The sequence below is a fragment of the Amblyomma americanum genome, chromosome 7 (genome assembly GCF_052857255.1).
Source record: "Amblyomma americanum isolate KBUSLIRL-KWMA chromosome 7, ASM5285725v1, whole genome shotgun sequence".
Taxonomy (NCBI): domain Eukaryota; kingdom Metazoa; phylum Arthropoda; class Arachnida; order Ixodida; family Ixodidae; genus Amblyomma; species Amblyomma americanum.
Window position 1 is genome coordinate 22,531,465 of NC_135503.1, and position 19,150 is coordinate 22,550,614.

The window sequence follows — 19,150 nt, forward strand, 5'->3', positions numbered from 1 at the left end:
AACAGAAGACAACCTACAGCCAAAGAGCAACTTTCTGGCCTGTGTTATACCATTAACACCCAGAACCTGGCAACTGTCTCTAGTGTCAAGTCTTTCGAAGTAACAAAGGTGCATGCAAAAAAATATGTTGGGAGTGAGAAAAAGAGAAGAATAAAGCAGAGAGACGAGGGTGTCAAACATTCCATCATCAACATTAGCCGCACCTTGTCTCGTATAGAATTAATGCTTCTCAAACTGACCCCAAAGAACCTTTTCCTGTGCCAGCTGTGATCACCCCATCCCCACACATTTCCTAGTCTCACCTGCCCACCCGATTCTCTGCTGCTCCCTGCTACGCTCACCTTCTCTTGGAATCCATTCCATGACTCGGAAAGACCCACTTTGCAAGGAGGCAAAGCACCGACCACCACCAAAAAAAAAAAAAAATGGTGCTCTAGAGCTTGAGACAAGCCGTTTTTGCGGGAACGCAACATGAAGAGGAGAAACACAGAGGTTTTTTCGCGGGTGCATAAGGGCAAGGGCGTGAAGGATCTTTGAACTACAGCGATGCGCTTAGAAACGCTGCGACAATCAGCTGCCGCGGTGGCTTCTCCGCAATACTTGCAAAGGGGCGAAGCAAAGCGAAGGTGCAAAGGAGCGAAGCATCTGAAAATGACGAGGAAGATATTTTGGTTACCGTAAAAACCGGAATATAGGTCGAATTATTTTTCAAAAAACCATGGTGAAAAGTCGACCCCCGTCTTATATACCGGTCATTGGCGGAAAAAATACGGAAGTCTTGCAACAATGGGTGGCTGAAGTCAGCAGCCTCCATCACCATCGCCATCAGCAGCAGTGCCGCCATTTTGCGTTTCAGTAGATGCAAAGCGGAAGCTAACGGCAATTTACCGTCGCCTTCAAGAAAAACACGATTAAGTACGAGGAAGCTCACGGGAACCTGGCGGCACAGCGCGAATTTGGAGTATCCAAAAAGAGCATTCAATACTGGCGGAGGCAGAAGCTGCGTATTACAACTTGCAGCAACCAGAAGAAAACATCATTTTGTGGGCAGACCGTAGTGTATCGAGAATAGGAAGGAAACGTTGCGCTGCGAGCAAGATCGCTGCCTGTGACTGCCGAATGCATCCGCGTGAAAGCGGCAGAGATCGCGCGTGCCTCTAGACTCACGAGGGCGCAATTCAAAGGCTCGCCATCCTGGTTGCGGCGATTCATGAAGAGGAGGGCTTTGCTCTACGGCGCCGTACTTGCCTGTGCCAGAAACGAACACGCGGGCCGATTGGTGCGCGATATTGTTAAAAAATTTGCCGGGTGTACATACAAGCAGCATTTAAATGAAATTAAATACTGTCACCATTGTGCAACCTCTCGAGTCGCATTTGTTTCAAAGTAAGGATGTCTTTCGGTACTTTTTCTATTGAAAAAGATCTTTTTCATTTTTAGAATTGGTTAGTTAGGGGTCGACCTATATTCCGGTCCGACCTATAGTCCGGTTTTTACGGTACTTTCGTCATTGCCGTCGACGGATTGGATGCTTAGGAATTTCCTTAAGGACTTAAGACAGCACGAATGCAAACTGAATTCTGAGAGCACTAGAAAAGAATCTGTTGCGATCTTGTGCCAAGAATTGCTAATCTACATTTTTATGAAGTGAAATTGTCGATAAATGTCTTTGTGCCTCATTCAACAGTTACAATTCTCAAACTTAGTCAGTTTGCATCATACGCTTTCCCGGATAATACATTTCTTCCAACTGTTTCTCCAACATTTTAGTGTACATGCGAGTAAAGTTTTTTCCAAATAGTCGTGTAAAATGTTGGGGGCACACAAATTATGCAAGTAAATAAGATATTTCCACTTCCCCACCAGCAAACCATACAAGGTAATGCGATCATTTACCCCACAACAAACAATTTCTGTATCGAGGTTCTGTTTTAACAAATTTTTTTTGCACTTTCAATAGCACGGCTGACATTACCTAAGGAATCAGAATTAATGTGCACACATGTGCGTATAAAGATGTGATGCGGTGTAAGACTGCCTGCTATGGTTTTGCCAGAAGTTCGGACTACACGCTTGCAAACCGCGGCCATTGGTGTGAGGCAGCTTTCGGCTTTATCGCTCGCCTCACTGACGACAACATGAAGGAAATCAGTTCAACATTTTTTCAGTGTGCATTTACCGTGTCGACAGAAGCCGGCAAAAACGCTAAGCGTTTTCTAATAAGTGGTGCAGTTTCAGGGAGCGTGTTCTGAGGCTTCATGGTGGAGCACGTTAGGCCTAGTGACACATAGCAAGCGGCGCACATCAATTCGCTGTCACCCGGCGAGCTGGTGGGTAACACTTTGCAAGAGACCTGATGCCATTTAGGGAGCAGCCTAGTGTCACTTTTGTGCTGATGTTTCATTAACTTTTTCCTCTCTGGTGAATCTGGGCACTGACCTACTACAGGCACTGCACTGTAAATGGCAGTGTGACTGTGGTTTTAGGTGGAGTCTCTACAAAATGACAGTCTACCGGTGTGTTCTTACCATGCGTCGCAAAACATTTTCGCAGAGCAACTGCATTTCTGGCAAGACGTCTATAAAGCATCGAAATAGCGCAGTGGCACTGATTTCAAAACGGCAGAAGACCAAAGCTGAGATTTTTGGAAAATAAATATTCTTCATGAACTATCCAGTCCAATGAAATCCAAAGTCTGACGAAAACTCCAATCTCCAGTCCAATCTGTTGATATTCTCGCCAGATTTTACGACAACGAAGCTTCCACTTTAGCGGAATGTTCAGGGATCCTGTGAATTTTGTGATGTGACTGTACTCAGTAGTTAAGAATGCAAAATTCAAGCCTTACAAGACCAGCTGCACAAATCACAAAGCCCTGTCAGGTCTTCCCCACCACCCCCACTCTCAAATTGCGAGCACTGACCGCCTCCACTTCCATCTTGGTTATGGTAGGTGCCAGATTGCGCAGGAAGATGGAGCAGGTCCGATGGAGCGGCCGGGGTCGGTTTCTTTCACTCTCGGTTGCCTTGGTTCCCTGTCCGTCACCTTGACCAACCTCTGCCTCTCCCTTCGGGCTTCCTGGCCGAGGTTTTGACTCCTCTTCCTCCTCATCACCCTTACCCTTGCTGTCGGCCACCGAGTCACACCGCCCTGCAAAGATGTGTGGGAAGAGAGCATCAGAGTTTACTATAGCGGGTGCCCACAACCTCACATGCCATTGGGCTACTGTACAGCAAACGCAAAGGCCCACTATACGTGTAACAGTGGCTTGCTTGCAGGTCTGGGAATAGATGACCAACACTACCTTCTTCATCCTCGTCGTCTGGCTCCCCCTTGGTGCTGCTGCCTTCTTCATTGCCATCCTCAGACCTGTCCTCCTTGGCCTTGGCTTGCTTCTTGGCCACAGGAGACCGGCTGAGCCTCTTGGACTTCTTCTTGCTCTTTCTCGAGGCCTTCTTGCTCTCTCCACCACTGTCCTCACCCGGGACACCAGAGTCCTGATCGTCGGAGGCATCCTCTGCAAGCACACGTCAGGGCAAAAGATTACGCAGTGCAAGCTGAAGGCACTGCAACACCTGTTGAGGGGAATGCGTTCATATCATCTTGCCATGAACTTCGATGAAATATACAGAGAAAATAACCGAGTGAGAATAAATTCCCAGCATCACGTTATGTAAAGTGAAAACCGAGTCAGCTACACTCTTGCAAAAACTAATGTTAAGATGAAAAACCTGACAAATGTTTATGCTATGACATGTAATGTGATAACCCAGTGACAGCTGTTATGTTGTGCTACGTGTTCACTGAAAAAATGTCAGCAAAAGAAAGCGACATTGCACATGCACAGCATAGCATACTGCCATCCTACTGCCCTTTTTACACCCTCACATGCCTTCCTACACGTTCAATCACTGTGCAGGTGTCTATGCCAACGTCGTGGATTCGGAGGTCCATGCCATTAACAGCTCTCGCTGTAAGGACAAACGTTTAGCTAAAACACATCCTCTTGTAATATTAGTTTCGGAGAAGTGCCCGTTGAAGCCAGCTGTTGCCTAACAAACAGGCAACAACACAAACTACGTACACCATTATAGAACCAGCGGCAAAACAAGTTAAAAAGCGGGCCTCACTATCGCTGTCGTCCGAATCGGAGTCTGAGCTGGAACTGCTCTGGCTGCTGGAGGTGTAGCTGCGCTTGCGTCCCGACTGCTTAGAGTCCGACTTGGCATCCTCGTCATCATCCTCCTCGTCAGCCCTCTTGTGCCGCTTGTCTTCATCAGCGGTGACATCCGAGCGAGTGGGCGAAGATGGCACATCTCCACCCTGCCATGGCACAGATGTAATTGGTTAGCCCCGAGCATCCCTCAAAAATGAAACGAACAGTGTGTCATAAAAAAACATCCCAGGAAAAATAAACAAAGTTATCCACTACAAATAGCGCACATAGAATCATTTTACACCGCGACAGAAGAAGGTTGCTGTATGCCCTGGTTTGTTTTTGTTTTCGCGAAGGTGTGCGTGATCGGGTTTCCATTCGGTGAAGTTGTACCTGTGATATATCCATTTAATCCTTTGCTGTGAGGCTGTCGGTGCTTTCTTAAACTTCCACAACAATAACCGAGTTAGCCATACATACACCGAGTCATACAGTGGCCAAATGCAAGCAGCAGCACTCACCCCTTTATTGGCAGCATTACCATCATGCTGCTTTGTTTACTTCACAGTTAAACTTGGATGTAACAAACCTTCGTACACTGAATTCCTTGATATTACAAAGTTCCTCAATTCCCTAATGCCACCTCCATTGAAGCATGTGTATTTGAGACCTACATGCGGTTGACCTTGATATAACGAATTGGCTATGCCAACTACCTGTGCTGAGTTACTTGAAATTTGGTGGAACCACGTTGAAGTTTCGAGACGATAAAGCATGCACCGACATGAGAGGAATGCCTATCACAACGAGCGACCGCAGTTGACACGCACCGTGCTCCAGCGCCGTCCAGGCGCATCTCCAGTGCTTTCTCTTTTGAATGTCATACCATGCGGTGTTATAACAGTTGATGCTCGAAAGCAGCAAAATATAATAGGGCATAGCAAAAAAGAAAAAATACAAGCAGTGCGTGATCATCGCCATTGCACAACTGCTTGCGTGATTCCAGCACCGGTAGCTCTCCCGCGTCAGGAGCGGGGACGGCAGTGAGTGCCGGCGATGCAAGATGAGTCGATTTCCTGGGGCAACACCGGAAGGGTAGACTAAGAGAGGGAACAAGCTGAAAGAAGCATATGCCTCTGCGGCTGGTCTACAGCAGCGGCGCGAGTGCATGCACTCTCCTCTAGCTCGGCCACAGTGCCTCCGCCTCCCCGACCATCCTCACCCCACTCGTAGCAGCGTTGCGTGAGTCGTGGCTGAGGCAGCAGCTGCTGTGCAGTTGCACTCGATCGGGACTGCGCTCGGGCAGTCATAGCGCGATCGCAAAACGTTTCTCTGCGTTTATGGCTTCGAGTAACGAGGTCTTCTCAAACATTTTCAATGTGATTTCACCTGCACTTATTTCTTATTTTGATTTCCTTTATGTACTGTCCTTTCGAGTCCTCTATCGCTAAACCAGCATGTACTGTATTTACACGATTGTAAGTAGACCTATTTTTCAAAATTTGAAAATCTGAAGTGGGAGGTGTTGACTTAAAATCAAAACCAAAGCATCGCACCATAAATAAAGGCGGGACAACCGAAATATCAGGCATGCCACAGCGTGATTGCATTTTTGCTGCATGGCTCCGTCGCATCACTTTGGTGCTGGCCTTGAGCAGCTGCTATGCTAACGTGCAGAACCGGCATCCCCACCCAGGGCAAAGAAGCCAATGGTGGCTGTTGATAAGCAGCAGACAGGCTGCCCAATCCCCACACTTGGCCGCAGATTGCGTCTGCTGATGAGCGGCCCAATTACGCATTCGCGTTCTACCCTTTATGGGCGCCGTCCAAGTTTTTTTTGTTCGTTTACTTTCAACCGCACATTCGGTGCTCAAGGGAGCATCGATAGTTGATGGAAGGGCCGCTGTTCCAATCGCGGCGGCACCAGCGGCACCGCCACTCGGAACCACAGCGGCGCCAGGGAGTGTCGATAGCCGACACAAGAGCCGATGACGCTCACGCGTAGTTTCTCTTTGGCTCTAATGCATTTGACTACTGTCGGCCGTGTTTAAGAAGATTTTAATGTAGTGCTTCGTCATTTGTGCTCCTGGTCCTGTAAGCGACCGGCGCTCGTTCACGGCTACTTTCAAGATGGCTGTCATTCTTCACACCGAAGAAATTAACTGCGCGCCGGGCCGCAAGTTCGACGTTCGCAACGGGTGATACAGCTGTGGCACCTGCAGCTAGACAAGATTTTCAGCTGTTCCACGCGATGTCGTGATGTGGCTGTTTGCAAAGTGCAGAATCTCGTTGCACAATGATGTCAGAATGACGAGCTGTGGGACCGCAGCAGCGATCACGACGGCAGCACTAGTGAGGACGATGGCAAAGGTGTGGACAAGTAATCCAGTGACTATTACATTTTCGTTTTAGAATGCACCCACGGGCGCTCCCACGCGCGGCAGCCGACTGCGGCTGGCGATAAGCGGAGGCTGCAGGATAGTGCTATCTTGTTCTATTATTAAAGGCCAAGTGTAAACGACCTCCTTTTTTTTTTTTCAGAAACGTGATGTGGAGTGGGGTGTGTGTGTGTGTGTGTGGGGGGGGGGGTCGACTAGCATACGGTAATGAAAACTAAAAACCTCGGATTTTTTTCAATTTTGTTATAACCAGGTTTAACTGCACCCAAGGTGATCAATTACCAAAGACAGCAACCATGGTCATCGGGCTTAAGAAAACCATATGCAGGTGACAACTCGTGCCTACTTGCAATTTGCTCAAGAATCTATGGTGCAAGTTCCCAGCACAGAGGTGAAACTAACAGCTTTTCACTAAGAATTTGAAGAGACCTGAACTGTACATACGGTAGGTTCACATTCAAAAGTATTCATCTCTATGTTCAATGTCTCGAAAGTTCCAAGGCTACTTTTTCATGCAATCGCTTCCACAGATGTTTTCTTGGTATGGCGTTGCGCACATGACGAGACGAACACAGGAAAGAGTAGGACGACAGAAAGAGCGCAAACTATCCTGTGTTCGTCTCGTCGTGTGCGCAACGCCATACCAAGAAAGCTATGCACCAACTCGCCCAGCAAGAAGTTCTTCTACAATACCACAGATGTTATTTGCAACACCCGACAGTTGCCTAAAATAGAAGAGTTGGGTGAGGCAAAAGGACTCTCTGCAAAATCCAATTTGGCATAATATGGTCGACCAGTGCTGCACACTTTGATGGCAATACACAGGCAGTGATCAATGACCAGAACGCTCTCTCGCAACTTTTTTTCTTAACACTACACGTACAGTGAAACCTCGTTATAACGAACAGTTAAAAAATCGAAAAATAGTTCGCTATATACATAATTCATAATATAAAATTTCATAAAAAATACATGCAAGAGCAGCAAAATTCAATCAGAGAAGGCACAGCAACTCAGAGGGTGGTTACTTGGGTAACGTCCATTTATTTACGCGCAAAGAACCGGGCTATCGCGGCCTGCTTTTTTGTGTTGATCGCGTTCCGTATCACGACCTGTCCCACAGTTTGCAAACACTCAACGAGGGCAAACCCACTGCCCTCAATAGCATTGCAGTGGCGGCGCAGTAAATCAATCCAATGCAGCAAGTGCTTCTTGTGAAGTCGGAATGTTCTCATCGTCTGCAGGGTCAGCCTGAGCTTCGTCTGCAAGATGTTCGGAGACTTCTGCAGCGATTTCGGCGTCCATCAGTACAGCCGTGGTCGCTGCGATGTCGTCGCCACCTACAAAGTCTTCTACAGTCATTGTTGCAGGCATGTCACCAACAAAACGCGAAAAATCGTTCCAGGCCTCATCGAACTCACGGAGCTCTGCTTCGTTAGGATCGTCACCATCGTCACTTGATGCACAGGCCTCTGCTGGAACAAAACCTGCGTGCCGAAAGCAGTTGGCAATCGTTTCGCCTTTCACGCTGTACCATGCCGCTTTAAGCATCCGGATTGCTTCCAGCAGGTGGATCTTCAAGTCCTGCTTCATACAAAGCTTCACGAGAAGAGTGTCAATCAGTCTCTGTAAACTGCCTTGAAGGCCCTGATGATGCCCTGATCTAAAGGCTGCTGCTTGACTGTAGAGTTAGGCGGAAGAAAGCGAACTGCAATGTTGTTGAGTGCGACATCTGTGTTGTGCGCGGCACAGCTATCAACGAGGACGCATACTTTGCGACCCTTGCGCAAAAGCTCGCAGTCCCAAGCATGCAGCCACTTTGCGAAAAGTTCAGGCGTCATCCAACATTTCTTGTTGGAAGCATACTCTACGGGGAGTATGCGGCACCCTTTCATGCATCTCAAGGTTTTAAATCTCCTGATGACAAAGGGTGGCAGTTTTACAGTGCCTTCCATGTTGCCGGCAAGCAAAACAGTGATCCGGGCCTTTCCTTGCTTCCCGCCATGGCACGGCTCTCCACGTGCGACAAGGGTATGCCTGGGTAGCATCTACCAAAATAGGCCTGTTTCGTCCTCATTAAAGATGCCCTTGGGCTGATATTTTGAAAGGATTTGCGGCCACTCCTCTTCCAACCACTTTCTGATACTCTCGCAGTTAGCCGTCTCACTTTCGCCAGAGATCGTTTTGCCCATAATGACATAGCTTGCCTTAAACCTTTGCATCCATCCGGAGCTGGCGACGAAGTTTTCGGCACCGAGGATACAGGCAAAATCTTTCACTTTTTGTTGAGGCATCGGTCCCGACACTGGTACGTTCCGAGTTCTGACATCCAAAAACCATTTGTAGAGCGCCTTCTCCACGTCGCTGAACGCAGGGAGCCGAAGACGCTGTGCACTCGTCCGTGTGGTCTCTTGTGCTTGTGCCTTGATGACAGCTTTGTTCTTCAGAATGATACTCAAAGTGCTCCTTGGGATGCCAAATAAGTCCGCAAGAACGCACTTCTTTTCGCAGTTCTCCACACGTTGAATTATATCGAGCTTGGTCTTTAACGTCACTGCCGCTCTTTTCTTCATGTTCACCGCCATCACAGCACTACGCACACCTGCGCACCACACTCGACACGACCACCGACAGAGGCTCCACAGAACGCTACGACGGCCACGCCACTGCTAACACTAAAACGCAAAAGCAACATTCAATCACGTCGCTACCGCCGCTGCTGAAGCCGCGCTGTCAGAGGTTGTGAGATGCGGACAATTTCTTTGACTGTCAACTCTCGATGCCGACGTGGCATCTGTGGCGCTGTCAGCGCCTGCGAGGTAGTCCTGAACGTTTGCTGCGCCGCACCACCCATTTGTAAAGCAACGAAGCCTGCCGCCTGATATTATGAGGTAGGGCTTGGAGTCGCGAAGTTCGTAATAACCGTTTTATGCCGAACCACGTTCGCTATAGGAAGCTAAAAATACATGTGTTTGACAAAAATATTTCGAAGGAGTTCGATATATTCAATAATTCGTTATATGCGTGTTCGTTATATCGAGGTTTAACTGTATTGGTTTTCCGTGAACCATCAACTATTGTGCGTCAGAAACGCCAAACATTAAGAAAAGCATTCTCACCACAACTGCAATACATTATACACACCTACGAATGTATTACAACATCAATTTCAAGGCCGAAATCAGATTGACAGCAAGTAATCAATTCGCATGCACCAGCAAAAACACAATGACGTCAGTGAAAGTCTTCATTCAGCTCCAGTGAAATACTGTGTGGAATAATGCTGACACTGATCACACAGAAATGTAGCTTCTGACTTGCACTGCAAAAGAAAAAGCTCTCGAGTGTAGACCGGCCGGGAAATACAAAACACAATGCTGACCTGAGAAGAGCCTTCCTTGGCTTCAGCCTTGTCTTCTGCTTCCTTATCATCTCTGTAAACAACAACAGAGGAACTGGTCTATCACACAAAGGAAACCACCCACTAACCTTGAAATGGCAGCAAGAGTAGGAACACACTACAAGAGTTAGTACAATTGTTACATGGTTCACAAATACAGTACAAGCTCGTTAATTCGAACTCGAAGGGGACCGGAAAATTGTTCGAATAAAGCGAAGTTCGAATTATCGAATGGGCGCTAGAATGAGCGGTTATAGCGCCCCGCCATGCAGGCTGAACCTGAAGCAGTCACATCTAGACTCGTTATCGCGAGCTAGGAGCTACTACACGTTTGTGGCGGGCATATTCTGGGAATTAAATTTATCCGGTCCTAATGGCAAATGAAATACATTGATCGGCCAGTTATGCGTCAGAAATAAGTACTGGAATGCATTCGCGTGAACAGCGAGCTTTAGTGCTAGAATATATGACGCTATTTATGCTCCAAAACATGTTTATTTGCGAGAAGGGTTGTCAAAACTAAAAGTGGACTGCGAAGTGCATTTGCTTGCGTTTCTTCTGCCAAGACTCCATCAGCATCATCTCCAGCTTGCCCAAAGCTCCTGCGCAACGTCAGAGTTCATATTGACACAGAAGTGGCGTGCTGCAGCATCGAGCGCCGACGCTACTTCACATGCACTTGGCGGTGGCATAGTCTCGTTGCCGCCGTCGGGCTCATCACTGTCGGCTGTTCTCACCGCACGTGAGCCCTGCGACGTTTGCTGGAAGCATGCAGCCTCAATTATATTGGTGTCACTCAAGGGCCCCAATGTCTCCACGCTGCTGTCCACGTAGCTCGCGCTCATGGCACCAACAAAAGCCGTCATCGCCTGAAACGCCATACTGCGTTGTTTACACCACGTGATCGCGACCCAGCGACCGCGATACAACGAAAACCTGGAACGGCTTGCGCCGATGCATCAGCAGACATCAGCTGCGCGGGAGAGTGCTCCGGCAGCCAGCGAAAACCTGCTACAGCATGCACCGGAATGCGGGCTCCGTGAGCCTTGTGCACTCAGCGTTTTTTTTTTTTTCTTTTTCATTGTTTTACATCTCTGGTAAATTTGGAGCATGTTTTACTCGCTATGGGTCAACTTTTATCTACGAGGAGCGGTGTCAGCCAGTGGCTCCTAGTTCGAATTAACCGAAGCGGGTGCCGACTTGTTCGAATTATCGGGAGTTTTCCCCCATTGAAGTGCACAGGGCTGTGCCAGGACCCGAGCGTCAGTTCGAATTACAGTTAAACCTGGATGTAACGAACCTCTATGTAACGAATTCCTGGATTTAGTTAGTTAGTTATATTGATTTTAATGGCGCAAAAGCAACTTAGGCTATGATGCGCCAAACACACGGTTAGAGCTTTTGTTAAAGGTTACGCTTTTTATATCTAAAGTTTGTATAAAACATTGGCTTCTCTGAGAAATTTAAAAATACTAGAAAAATCAACCAGTGCTTGATCTCCTAAAAGTAGCCTGGGGTGTAGTGGGATGTATTCATTGTACAATGTTGTGAAATATTTTTTCCTCAGTTGTTCCAGTTCTTTGCATACAATTAAAATGTGGTTTACCGTGAGTTCATCGCCACACATTTCGCAGAGAGGTTTGCCTTTTTTTGTCAGTAAGAAGTTGTGAGTAAGGTGTGTGTGTCCAATGCGTAGTCGACACAAAATAACTTCTATGAAACGCTCCTGATGTGTACATGATCTCCATTCTCCCAAAACAGGTTTTATAGAATGTAGCTTGTTGTTTGTTTGTTCGTCCCATGCAATCTGCCACTTATTCCTGAGTTTACTGTGCAGTAATTTAGAAAAATCCCGCTGTGGTATGTCAACTTGTTTTATATGGCCAATTCTAGCTTGTGCTGCGCAAGCATCTGCTCTCTCATTACCTAAAATTCCAACATGGCTAGGGACCCAGCAGAATATAATGTTATGTTTTTGCTTTGTAATTTTAACTATGTTATGTATGATTTTTCCTATTATGGGTTCAGCAGCGTTTGTAGAATGCAGCGCTTTTAGCATACTCAGTGAATCGGTGTAAATGATGCTATTTTTTATGTTTTGTTTTACTATTTGTTCTACAGCTACAAAGATGGCATAACACTCCGCAGTAAATACCGATGCATACTGTGGCAATCGTATCATTTTTTCATTTGTTCCTTGAATTACTGCACTTCCGACATGACTTTCTGTTTTTGAGCCATCAGTGTAAAATTCGGTGTAAGTGTCATATTTTTCTTGTAGTGCAAAGAACTCTTGCAGTATGTGCTCGTGTGGTATTTTCTCTTTGTTTAAGTGTGTCAATGTGAAGTCACATACTGAAGGAAGGCTGTACCATGGTGGTAAATTTTCATATTTTTGTGCAATATTCGGCAGGGCATCCAGTACTCCTAACTCTTCACATTTATCTTCAAAGCGCATTATTAGTGGCCGGATAAATTGTGGTTTATTGTTAAATAATCTTTTGGATGGGCACTTGGTAACAATGGGATAGCAGAGATGTTTAGGGAGAGAACGGGTTTTTAGGATGTACGTGCATGTTAGTGCGACTCTTCTATCCTCTAGTGTGGGCTCATTAGCTTCAACGTAAAGACTCTTTACCGGGGATGTTCTATAAGCTCCAGTTGATAGGCGCAAACCAAGATTATGAACAGGGTCCAGTCGTTTTAAGTAGGATGCTCTTGCCGAACCATATACCACACACCCGTAGTCTAGCTTGGAGCGCACCAAAGAGCGATATATTTGCAATAGGCATGCTCTATCGGACCCCCACCGTTTTCGCGAGAGTACCTTTAATACATTGAGGGCTTGGGATGCTTTCTTTTTCAGGTTGTTAATGTGTGACAGAAACGTAAGTTTCTTGTCAAAAGTGACGCCTAAAAATTTATGTTCCTGTTTGACTGGCAGTGTGGTTTGATTCAAGCACAGATTGGGATGGACCTGTAGGCCTCGTCGTAATGAGAATAAAACAGCTACTGTTTTTTGAGGGGAGAACTTGAATCCATTTTTCTCTGCCCAAGCAGCCAGTTTATTGAGTGTGATTTGTATTTGTCTCTCGCAGGACAGTATGTTGGAAGAAGTGTATGCTATCTGTATGTCGTCTACATAAACTGAATACATTACGGACTTAGGTATTACTTTGGCCAAGGAATTCATTTTTACTATAAAGAGTGTCGTACTTAAAATGCATCCCTGGGGTACGCCGTTCTCTTGGGTGAATGTCGTTGATAGAGTTGCTCCCAGACGGACTCTGAATGTGCGGTTAGTCAGGAAATCGTTCAAGCAGTTCAGCATCCTGCCGCGGATCCCTAGGTCTGCTAGGTCATGGAGGATGCCGAACTTCCACGCGGTATCATATGCCTTCTCCAAATCGAAGAAGACACCGATACAGTGCTGTTTGTGGATGAACGCCTCTCGGATGGTGTTTTCTAGGCGGACAAGGTGATCAGTGGTCGAGCATGCTTTCTTAAATCCACATTGATGTAAATCTAAGAGTCGGCGAGATGCAAGTGTGAAGGTCAGTCTATTGTTTATTATGCTTTCGAAAGATTTAGCGATGCAGCTGGTGAGGGCTATCGGTCTGTAATTGTTAGGACTTGTTGGTTGTTTTCCGGGTTTCAGAAAAGGTACTATTATTGCTTTCTTCCACTCCTCAGGTATATTTCCAGTTGTCCATATTTTGTTAAAGAAGTTCAACAATGCCTGCACGGCAGCCTCAGAGAGATGGGCAAGCATTGCGTAATGCACATTATCTGGGCCTGGTGCTGTCTTTTTACCAGAAGATAATGCCCTAATCAATTCCTGGAGTGTGATGGGTTGATTGTAGTCCTCGTGTATACCTGCTGCAAATGGAAGTTTTTGTTTTTCTGCTATTGCTTTGTGCTTCTGGAACGTGTTTGTGTAATTGGACGAACTGGAAACTTCAGAAAAATGCTCACCTAGTATGTTGGCCTGTTCTTCTAATGATGTTTGTGTCCCGGGTGTAGTCAATAGAGGAAGTGTGAAAGGGGTATGGTCACTACTGAATCTTCGAACTTTTTCCCACATTTTTTTTGAGGTTACTGAGCTGTTTATAGAGGACACATATTTCTGCCACGAGGATTTCTCGGCAGTTCTCCGAACGAATCGCGCTCTGGCCTTGGCCCTCTTAAAGGCAATCAAGTTCTCCGCTGTGGGATACCGACGCAGAGAGCCCCAAGCTTTATTTTGTTGTTTTTTTGCCAATGTGCATTCTTGTGTCCACCATACTTTATGTTTTTTGTGTACGAGTCCTGTTGTTTGTGGTATGGCTAGTGTAGCGGCCGATATTATGCATGTAGTAAATTTTCCATTAATTTCGTCTATGCTGAGATCTTCACAAAATTCTTTTTCTAGTGTGGCACTTGCTGTAAAAAGTGACCAGTCGGCGAGGTGAAGTTTCCAGCGCCGTGGTCTTGTGGGGATGACTGCAGTAGACGATGAGAGGCTGATGATAATAGGTAGGTGATCACTTCCCAGGGGGTCATTTAAAACATCCCATTTAAAATCTGTAAAAAGCGATGGTGATGCGAAAGCTAAATCGAGAAAGCTCATTTTTGCCGAGCTTGGGCAACAATAAGTTGCTTTTCCTGTATTTAAAAGACAGATGTTATTTGAGAGGATAAAATCTTCGATTGTTTGCCCCCTAGAGTCGCAGCGCTCGCTTCCCCAAAAAGGGGAGTGAGCGTTAAAATCCCCAACTACCAGATATGGCTCTGGAAGTTCATCTATCAATTTTTCTAGATCATGGACTGTTAGTGTAAAATGTGGAGGAATGTATACGGAACAGATTGTTAGTGTTTTATAGCTGACGATGCTGACTGCAACCGCCTCAAGTTTTGTATTGAGCTTGATTTCTCGAGCAGGGACGCCGCTTTGGACGACAATTGCGACGCCTCCTGAGAGTCGATTTGCCTGCTCGCGATCGCGTCTAAAAGTTTGATAATGTTTCAGGATATGTACATGTTGTGGACCAAGATTGGTCTCCTGAAGACATAAAACTATGGGTAACATTGACCCTAAAATATTTGTTATGTCACTATAATTCCGCATAAGTCCTCTACAATTCCATTGAATTAAAAAAGCCATGCTTGTGTTTTTAAAAGAAAATGAAAGGAGATTTACTTATGAGGTGGGCCCGTTATGAGGGGCCTGTCTTTTTTTCGCTCAAGAGAGCTGTTCCGCCGCTGTAATGGAGGCGGAGTGGGTGTTGTATCCATCACCTCAACAGAGGTGCTGGAGGACCGCGCAGCCGCGGTTGTGTTAGTTTCAGGCCTCTCCCGACGGGGGGAGGTCCTGCGGGATGCCGACCCATGGACCGGCGGTCCCTGCTTTGGTAGTGACAGGGCAGCTTTCGCTGACCCTGCCTGGGGCGTGGATGGCCCTGCCATAGGCTCGGTGGGAGCGGCCTTGGCAGGTACCGGAGTGCTGTGCGGTGCTACGCCCCTGCGCACCACATCAGCGAAGTTTTGTTTTGCTGTGAAGGAGAATGTGTTTGTAAGCGCAAAACGCCTTCTCGCTTCTTTAAAAGAAATGTTTTCTTTGGTCTTTATGGTGATAATTTCTTTTTCTTTCTTCCAGGACGGACACGCCCTGGAGTATGCAGCATGTTCTCCTTCACAGTTTGGACAGCACAGGGCTGCGTCACATACATCAGACTGGTGATCCTTAGAGGCACATTTTGCGCAAGTTTTACGACCGCGGCAGCTCTGTGAGCCGTGGCCGAACCTTTGGCAGTTGAAACACCTGCGAGGGTTTGGTATGTATGGTCGTACATTGATTTTCAAATATCCCACGTCGATTGTGTCGGGCAGGGTGCTGGTGTTGAACGTCAGGATCATGTGTTTTGTGTCTATTTCCTTGTTGTCCTTCCGGATTTTGATTCGGTGGACATCTATGACGTCTTGGTCGATGAGCCCTTCGAGCATTTCTTTTTCAGTTATGTGAAGGAAATCATTTTCCGATATTACGCCTCGGACAGTGTTTAGTGAGCGATGAGGAGTCACGGAGACCGGGATTTCCCCTATGGACGTTAGGTTGGAGAGCTTAGAATGTTGGACATTGTCACACAGTTCGAGCAGTAAGTCACCGCTGGCCATTTTTGACAGCTTATAGCCAATGCCTAGGGTTTCAGTCAAGCACTTTGACAAAAGGAAGGGGGATATTATTCTTGCCTGTTTATCTTGTTGTTCACTGTGGATCACATGATATTTGGGGAAAGTTACTTTTCTTTTTTGAAAGAAGTTGTCTGCCTCGTTCCGCCCTCTTTTGAGAGAGCGATCAGGTTTTGAAAGTTGGGGAGCCATAAAAAAAACTTTGTTTTTCGGTCATGGTGCCAGCCACCCACCACGGAGTCCAACAAGGGGACGGGACAGGAACTTGATAGCAAGTCCTGCCCACGCCAGCTGTACACCTCAACTATAACCAAATATGACGCAACTCAGGGTAGTTGGTCACACAAGGTTAACCCTCGCCGCCAGGAAAAAAGGAAAAACCAAGAAGTGAGTAGGATATAGGAGAGTTGTGAGACAGAGATAGGAAAGTTAAAGATGAAGAGGAGGATAGGAAAAGGCGACTGCCGATTCCCCCCGGTCGGGTCAGGCCGGAGGTGCCGTCTGCAGGAAGCTGGGGCCAAAGTGGTGTGTTGCCTCCTCCAAGGGGCCTTAAGGGTCCAAACGCTCGGCATCGGCTCAACCACCAGGATCCCCTTTTCCCCGGACACGGCGATGCCACGCACGGCGAGGCGCGGGTGCTCGGGTCCGTGGTGATGCACAGTTCACCATCATCCCCTTGCGGAGATGTCCCTGCGGATGCTCGGGAACCCGCGGTGACGCCACTCACCGTCGCGACGCCTGCAAGCTGCAGGCGCCCCCCTGCGGGGTGAATTCCTGGATTTAACGAAATTTTTGAATTCCCTAACGCCGCCCCCATTGAAGCCCATGTATTTTCGACCTCGATGTAACGAAAACGTTGCGGCAGTTAACCTTGATGTAACGAACTCGCAAAGCTGATCAGTCATTACTTTTTGCACTTTTAAGGAAAATTCGACCAAATAAATGCACTATATTAGTGAATATTAGTATTGTACGGAGCCAACAGCTACACGAACGCCTGGGATCACCGCGACCAAGCGAACTTAGCGATGATGATGATAGCGACGGTTAGCGCGCGGCTAGCGCCGCCCCGTGCCCAACGTAGCAGCCTGTTCAGGCTTTGCTTGTGTAGCGTGGCACCAGGTGGCGTTTGTAGCGGCGGTTGATTTCTTTTGTTGCATTTTTTATGTATGGATTTGAAAAAAAGCATTTTTATTTTGTGATTTCCATATGTTTCAATGGCTTAGACACAGTTATGTGCAAGAATTCACTTTAAAAGCAACGCTGATGGCCGGTTCTTTCATTACCAGGGCGAAGGAAGGAGAGGGGGGAAAGGAGGACGAGACCGACGGGACGACGCGTTGCATTCGCCATTTTGCGTTTGTCCTGCGTCTGTGCGTGTCAGCTGTGCTCTCGTGCTGGTTCGTTTGACTTGTTTTGGAGGTGCTAGGCCTGCCGTCGGCGTGTAGTCGTGCGTCTCCGCTTGTAACTGCGTCGTCGGTTGGTCATGATGAGTTCTGCTTGTTCTACTGCCAGAAAACGAAAAGTTTTGTCTTTCGAAGACAAACTTGCAATTTTAAATGCAGTCGCCGCGGGCGAGAAGAAGAAGGACATTGCCGCCCGTTTCAGCATTCCAGCGAGCACCCTATCAACGATTTTGAGTGCGGAACACAACATCAGAAACGCAGTGGAGTCGGGAACAAGCTCGAAGAAAAAAAGCCTGAAGACGTCGACATATGCTGATGTGGACAAGGCAGTGTTCACGTGGTTTTTGGACACGCGAGCCAGAAATGTGCCCATTAGTGGCGCGATTTTGCAACAGAAGGCAAAGGACTTTGCGTGTATCTTGGGCCATGACGATTTCAAGGCAAGCAACGGGTGGCTGCAGGGATTCAAGAGCCGACACGGTGTCGTCGGGAGAGTAATCAGCGGCGAATCTGCCTCCGCAGACAGCGATGCTGCTGCTTCATGGGTGGCTGACAAGCTGCCTGGAATACTGAGTCGCTTCGAGGCGGCCGATGTCTACAATGCCAACGAGACAGCTCTATTTTATCAAATGCTTCCGGGCCGCACGCTAGCACTAAAAGGCGATGACTGCCGCGGCGGAAAGCAGAGCAAGCTCTGCATAACGATTCTGCTGTGCGCCAACCTCGACGGCACAGACAAGCGAGTCCCGCTGGTTGTCGGCAAAAGTGCCCGTCCCAGGTGTTTTAAGGGAACGAAGCGTATGCCCGTCAAGTATGTGGCGAACTCCAAGGCGTGGATGACTCGGCCAATATTTTCAGAATGGTTAACGGAATTTAACCAGGACGTCAAGCGGCAAGGCCGTCAAGTTTGCCTACTGCTGGATAATTGCTCGGCGCACCACGTCGAAGGCCTGCAGCTCTCGAACATCGAACTGCACTACTTCCCGGCCAACTGCACGTCCCTAATACAACCCCTTGACAAAGGGGTCATTAACAGTTTTAAATGCTGTTACCGATGCCGACTAATCCAGAAGATTCTTCTCGACATCCGGCTGGAACGGGAGATGAAGATTGATATTTATCAAGCAGTCGAGATGCTTGCTGCCTCCTGGCAAGAGGTCAGGGCAGAAGTTATTAGGAATTGCTTTTTAAAGGCCGGAATAGCAAGAAACGCACAGGCTGGTGCCGATGACGAGGAAGACGTTTCTACTCCGTCCGATGTGGCCGAAGCGTGGAACGAGCTACGCACTAACGGTGGTGTACCCGACGACGTTGAACTGGATGACTTTTTGTTTGCCGACAACGCCGCCGTGGCTACAGAGGAAATGACTGATGCAGCACTGGCTGAAAGCGTGCAAGATGATCGTGATGATGGTGCTTGCGATGCAGATCCGTGTGACGTGCCTACTGCAAAGGAGGTGATGAACGCAATGGACGTTATGCGCCGTTTCGTCGGCTCGCGCGACGATGAAGGAGCTCTACATGATTTAGCTTCTTTGGAGCGGCGTGTCCTGCCTGCACTTGTGCCGAAGAAGCAGGCAGCAATTACGCAATTTTTCAGTGTAAAATAACGCCGCCTCTC

General features: G+C 47.5%; 1 protein-coding gene across 5 annotated transcripts in view; it reads right to left on the reverse strand.

Annotated features, from left to right (window-relative positions):
* Positions 1-19,150, reverse strand: part of Ars2 (arsenic resistance protein 2) — a 49,615-nt gene that overhangs the window by 13,421 nt on the left and 17,044 nt on the right. For all 5 annotated transcript variants that reach the window (XM_077631489.1, XM_077631488.1, XM_077631491.1 and 2 more), the window contains 4 exons: positions 9,938-9,989; positions 4,131-4,323; positions 3,305-3,517; positions 2,924-3,150 (listed from right to left, as the gene is read on the reverse strand). In XM_077631489.1, the coding sequence (XP_077487615.1) occupies positions 2,924-3,150; positions 3,305-3,517; positions 4,131-4,323; positions 9,938-9,989 (685 nt within the window). The remainder of the gene's footprint in view (positions 1-2,923; positions 3,151-3,304; positions 3,518-4,130; positions 4,324-9,937; positions 9,990-19,150) is intronic.